The sequence below is a fragment of the Charadrius vociferus genome, unplaced genomic scaffold (genome assembly GCF_000708025.1).
Source record: "Charadrius vociferus isolate BGI_N301 unplaced genomic scaffold, ASM70802v2 scaffold816, whole genome shotgun sequence".
In the NCBI taxonomy this organism is placed as follows: domain Eukaryota; kingdom Metazoa; phylum Chordata; class Aves; order Charadriiformes; family Charadriidae; genus Charadrius; species Charadrius vociferus.
The window spans coordinates 76723-82823 of NW_009648884.1; the positions used below are offsets into that span (position 1 = coordinate 76723).

At 56.4% G+C, this 6101-nt stretch overlaps 1 protein-coding gene across 1 annotated transcript in view; it reads right to left on the reverse strand.

Annotated features, from left to right (window-relative positions):
• The window catches only part of LASP1 (LIM and SH3 protein 1), a 26834-nt gene extending 23701 nt beyond the window's left edge, over positions 1-3133 (reverse strand). Inside the window, exon 1 of the mRNA XM_009887090.1 lies at positions 3053-3133. Within this exon, the coding sequence (XP_009885392.1) occupies positions 3053-3133 (81 nt within the window). The remainder of the gene's footprint in view (positions 1-3052) is intronic.
• Between the last annotated feature and the right edge of the window lie 2968 nt (positions 3134-6101).

The following is a 6101-nucleotide window of genomic DNA, read 5'->3' on the forward strand; positions in this document are numbered from 1 at the left end:
CTCTCCGCATTTCAAGCAGCGGCGCTGCCCAGGGACGTCTCTGGAGATGTCTCCAGCTCCCCAGACCGAATATACAGCTGGGAACACACAGGCAGGGTTTTTCAAGGCACAGATTTGTGCTGCACACTGAGCCACTGCCGAGGCAAAGAAAGCCTCGAAGGAGGGGGAAGAGAGCCCCACTGCTGCGGGTACCACCTCCGTTTGGGACTCCCGGCCCCGATGCCCAGCATCGGCCCTGCCAACTGCAGCACACAGCTCTGTCATCCCTTCAGCAAGAAGTTAAAGCCCATATATAATGCATTATTTGGGAGCAGCTGGTCCCCTTGAGCTCACATGCCATCCCTTCATCTGCAGGATAGTCACCTGGATATTGCCCTTCCTCCACTTCTACCTCTCCCAGCTCAAAGCGCTCACGTAAAGAGACGAGCCCAGCCTCCAATCCCGCTCTCAGCAAGCGACCAGTCACCCCAGTACCCAGCTGAAGTCAGAAGAGGAACGGTGAGGAGGGTGGAGGTGGTCACGTCTGTCGCCAAAGCAAGTTCCCAACACCGACGGGCATCGGGAGGGCAGAGGGCAGAGCTCAACCAGCCACCGGCTCCAAAGGCTTCACGCAGATTTATTGCTGGGGCAGTGTCAGATCGGGAGGAAGCCCAACCCTCTTCCTCCTGCTCTCTTGAAGAAAGAAACTCAGGAATTTGGCAGAAGGCCACGGCTCGAACAGAGGAGACCCTGTGCTAAGGCATGTTCAGAAAAGCGGCCTCTTCCCTGCCAGGGTAAACGTTGCTTTTCCACCCCCTTCTCGGGGGACAGAAGATGTTGCCCCTCCACTCCCAACAGCAGCAAAACCTCTTTGGGAAGGGTGAGCATCTTCTGGGCGTCCTTTGCCAGACACACTCACCTTGCCTGGATGTTTCTTTCTCCCCAGTATACTCCAGGGGCACCAGATGAGAAGGAACCAAACCCGGGTCCTTCGGCTGCAGCTCCCCTTGGCCCCGGGTCGGGGTCCACATTGGGGTCCCACACAGCCTCCCCCGGCAAACAAGGGGCCGGCAGTTGCCGCAGGCAGCTTTCAGCTGCTCTCACTTCGCTTTGCATGGCCAGGCAAAGTGGGAAGAACGTTTAATGCCGGTTTCTGCACACCATTTGAACATCCCGGGCTGCCCTGCGGTAGCAGTGAGGCAGACGCTGCCTCTCCTTCAGGGAGGCTGTGAAAGGGTTAAGACAGCAAAGCAGCATCAAAGGCAGCTCTCAGCAGAGGGGGTTGAGAAACTGAGATGGGTCGAGGTTGCGCAGACTCCTTGGAATCTCAGGAATTTCCCCATTATTATCCCATTTCCCTTCCAGCAGCCTGGAGGGAGAGAGCACAAGGAGAGGACCCCGGGGCCACCCCTCTGGCGGGCACGGCCCCAGCAAGGCTCTGCCAGGGCTGCTCTCAGGGTGCCCACGGTCCAGAGAAGAAACCTTTGGTTCAGGACAGTAAGTAGAGCTTAAGGTCTCCTCTCCTGCAGCTCTCTCCAAATGAAGGACCCAAGCTCACAGGTCCCAAGCTGGCTGGACCACCGTCACGGCAGGTTGAGAGACCGGCACAGTCCAAACAGGTATCCCCCTCATCAACACCCCTCCCTGCCTCAACAGCACATGTTTCCCCCTCATACTACTCCAGGAAGGTCCCAGTTCCACCTCAGAAGCTGCAGCTCTAATAGCACTGTTGGCCACCATACAACCATACAACCAAGAGTTCTTTGCCACTTTCCATACGACGGCCACGCCACGTGTCAGGGGAGATCCCGAGACACAACCATTACCAGCCGAGACCCGAATGCCACAAGTCTCATCCCAGTTCAACAGAAGCTTTGATCGTGACTTGTCCAAGGTCGTCATCGTCAACACCCAACACCAGCAACAACCAGCCTACAGAAGAGCTAAGGAGCGGGGAGGTTTTGCTGAGGCACCGCGTGGCTGATGGTGTCACCACTTCTCCTTCCTACTCCTCTCAGACATTAATAAGGTAATACCCATCTTACAAGGATGTTGTCCGGATTAATGTTTTTAAAGTACTCCGTGAATGGCCCACACTATACAAGTGCTAAGCAGCATTATGTTATCTACTTCTCCTTCTAAGAACTGTTAATGTATAAGCAGCAGCTACAAAAGTCTTCTTGCAAAGCTGCTTTGCAGACATTAAGAAACACATCAGGTACGTAGAGCTCAGCGCTTCCCTATGGTCTGAGCAGGGACCAGTGTCCACAGCCTTCTGCGCTCTGCTGTTGCCTAATTAAGGGTCCTCCTCAATAAGAATTAAAAAAAAAAAAAAAATAATGGGGGGCCAGTGAACATCCATCACTCAGTGAACATCCATCACTCAGAAGTGACCTGAAAGATGCAGGAGGGCACATTGGTGTGCGGTACAGGCAGCAGCTCCCGTTGTACCCTGCTCCACCTGCATCTCCCCTACACTGCTCAGGGGGAAGGATCGCACGTTCAAGCTGTATTTACCTTCGTAACACACCGGGCAAGTGCCCAGAGATCGGGGTGGTCCTTGGCCACCAGCCCAGCCCAGGCTGCAGTGACACCCGTGTCCCTCGCTGCCTCACACCCCCCCTGCCCCAAAGGGCATTTCTCCTCTCCCCAAACACCGGTATGCAGTTGGGGTGGTACAAACACCTTTTTATTTCCCCTTCTTTAAGGGGATACAGATTAAGATCAGCTCCATGTAAACGCCTGCCCGTATCTGAATTTCAGTCCCTTTTTGTCTCCCCTAGCTGGAACTGGAGAGCAGCCATCTGCTGGCATTTCAGCCTGGAAAACACTGGTTTGTTACTGACGTTAATTGGCCGGTGTGACCCCTTCAGCCAGGGCTTCATGTGCACTGCCAGAAAATGCCGCTGAGCGGTGGGGAAAGACAGTTTCTGCAGAGTTCACGGTTCCCCACAACTCTGGTTTCGGAGTGGGAGGACCGGTACTCGCGAAGGAGGAGGGTCCAGCAAAGCCCACAGCATCCCCCAGGCCCGGCGCTGTCTCGGTGGCGACGCGAGCAGTAGCAGAGACTTACGCATTGCAGTACGGCTTCTTCTCGTAGCCCTTGTAGTTTTTCATGTTTAGGGTCATCTTGCAGGTCTCGCAGTGGAAACATGCTTTATGCCAGAACTGGAAACAGAGACAAGAGAGTCGTTAACACGAGTGACTTCCAAAACAGGGCCACGTCCCACTAGAACCGCACAACTCCAATGCACGGCTCCTCCAGCCTCGAGATGTCCATGACAGCATCCGTGACCCCTGCAAAACCCAGAGGACAGACAATATTCAGTTTAGGATACAACTAAATCCCCCCCAACCTTCCCAATGCATCTAATCTCAACAGAGCAGTGACGTTTGTGACCTACACTACAGGAGCATCTTGCTGTCTCGTCTCTGGGTCAGGAATTCATTTGGCTCAGCCAAATGCAGGACAGGAGAAGATTCCTACTATGAAGGAGGCACGACATAAACCCTTGTGAGCAGCAAGACCGTCCGCAGAGTTCACAGCTGCGGTTTGCAGGCTTCAAAGTTGCTGCTTTAGGGTTTTTTTGTTGATGTTAGCCAGGAGATAGCAAGAAGAGCTGGTCAGGTGAGGCTGCGCAGCCACCGAGCCAAGGAAATGCAGACAGAGAAGAAAAGGTTCTCCTGAGGAGCAGACGGTCCGACAGAGACGGCTCAGCGGTCCTCATCACGGATACCACCCTTCTGCCTACACCTTTGGTGGTTAATCCCCAACCCCACAGCCCCAGAGGATGCGGGATCACCCCGAGCACACCTCAGCCCCCTCTCCCCATGGTGGGGCTGTCAAGAGCTACGTCCGCCCTCGCCAGAGCTGCAGCCTGACACGGCATCGGGGAGACGGCAACGAGAAGAGGAGCCACCAGCCTGACCTCTTGGTGAAGGCAGCTTTTTTGCATCCTCTCCCCCACACCTCCTGCACCAGCAGCCTCCAGTGGACCCCACAGCCCACCCGAGGTTTGGGACCCCAACGCAGCTCTGCCTTTGACCAGTCGGGCACACGCAGACTCAAGGCTAACGACACGACCCCTGAAATTCAGCTCATCACCCTACATTATGGGTTGCAGCACCTAATGAGCTCTAAAGTAGTATTTTAAGGTTGGGTTTGGTGGGGTTTTTTTTCAGGCTGCTCTTGAAGAAACTATTTCCACTTGGCATTTACGTGACCCAAGTGGCTTTCGCAGCTGGAAGGAGCCCTATGAGAAGAACTCAGAGCTGCTCCCAAACAACTCCGCAGTTCAACCCCACGCAGACCACGAGTGACACCCGGCCGGCCCCCAAGCCACCGCAGCTCGAGCCCCCATGGCCACGGCCGCCAGAGGAAGCACGAGGGGTCCAGCGCGGCTGCCCAGGGACCGGACCAACACCGCCGAACGGGCAGCGCAGAGGCAGGAGGGGCAACAGGGCAAGCACAGCCCAAAGCAACACCTTCGCTCACTCCAGGTAAGGCAGGGGGGTGCCCTCCCTGCTCAGCTGAGCCCCCCCCCCAAACCACCCGGCACCACCCTGCAAATCCAGGGAAAAGCAGCAGCCGAAAGCCACGTTATCAGCTCGTAACACCGAGCAGATTTCGGTCAACAAGCCCACAGCGTGACACCGGGACTCGGAGCCAGGCACACGTCGAGTACGCAGTGAGCAAACCCAGGGAGAACCGCAGGTGGCTGTCACTATGATTCCCTCCCTTAAGCTTTAAAAAAAAAAAAAGAATAAAGTCATTTCCACCACCGCACCTACTGGCAAGAGCCAAACCCAAACCCTCGTGCCACCTACCCCCAGGTACCACACCCCGGCGCACAAACACTGCCGCGGCTCTACCAGACGATGACTCAGCCCAGAAGGACAATTTGCCTCATTTCAGTTGCTCAGAGCAACATAATTTGTTCTTTTCCTCCAGTCACACGAGTTCCTCCAGAGCTCAGGGCTAACAGCGAGGGGGGGCGGGGAACTTCTCACTGCACCAGGCGCTGCTCTGGACCCGCACCCCCCTTTCCCATCCCACCGCGCAGGATTATTTCGCGCCCTCCCGGCTACCAGAGGCATTGAGGACAGACAGATCAACAGCCGAGTCCCGAGTTCTTCGGGCATCTTGAAAGTTGCAGCCTCTCGCTTGAGTTAGAGCCACATTAGAGGTAATTAACGGACCTCTCGGAGCCTGCCAGCCCTTCCCAGCGCTGTCGTAGCTGTGCGTAAATACCAGGGATGCCGCTGTAAGTATGTAGGGATGATCCGACGGCCAACGTGACTTCAGAGCCTCTTCCTCCCAGGAACACTCCGGCTGCCCAGTGCCAAGGACTGTCCGGCACGGCCGGCGGTCCCCGTGCCTACGGCAGCCTCCAGAGCGAGCACAGCAGAAGGGACGCACTCAGGCGGCCCTCACCCCCGGCCAGAGAGCAATTAATGAACGTTTTTGCCACAGTTCACATTAGGCATTGCTCAGCAGAGGTGTTTCTGTCCTGCGGCTCTCACAAAGCACTCTCCGCAGCCTGAGCGGGCAGCGGAGCCGCCCCGAGAGCGCGACCTCCATCTCTCCAAGCCTCGCTGCCCCTAAACTTCGTCTTACAGCTGACGGCGTTACCGCCAGCCCCAGGAATCTAAACCGGCACACAAAGGAGGGCCGTGACACAGCGCTGACACGGGGGAACGGCAGCTATGTAGGCTTCCAGCAACGCCGCTGCTCTCCCTCCAGCACAGCTGCCGAGAAAGAGGACAAGTTTCAAATAGGTTTTTCGAGAAGCACAAACGCCTGCGCGTCTCGATTCCCAGCTGGAAGCGCTCACAGCATCGGGAAGCGATCCCAGGTACGACTGCCCGGCGCAGCTCACCCTGGGTCCCCGCAGGACGTGCCCCGGTGGCAGCACGCTGCCATCCAGGCTGCAGAGATGCAGCTCGTGAAGCAACTTTGCTGCACAGCATCACTCCAGCAAGCAAAGCCGCCGCTCCGCACCGCTCCGAGCGCTGCTTGGGACTCGAGGGTTAGAGGACAACATTGGGGGAGACTCTTTGGGCTGAAGGCAAACCCTTGATGGGGTTTAATGCGCTGCAACAGCTAATTCTAACTTCTACTC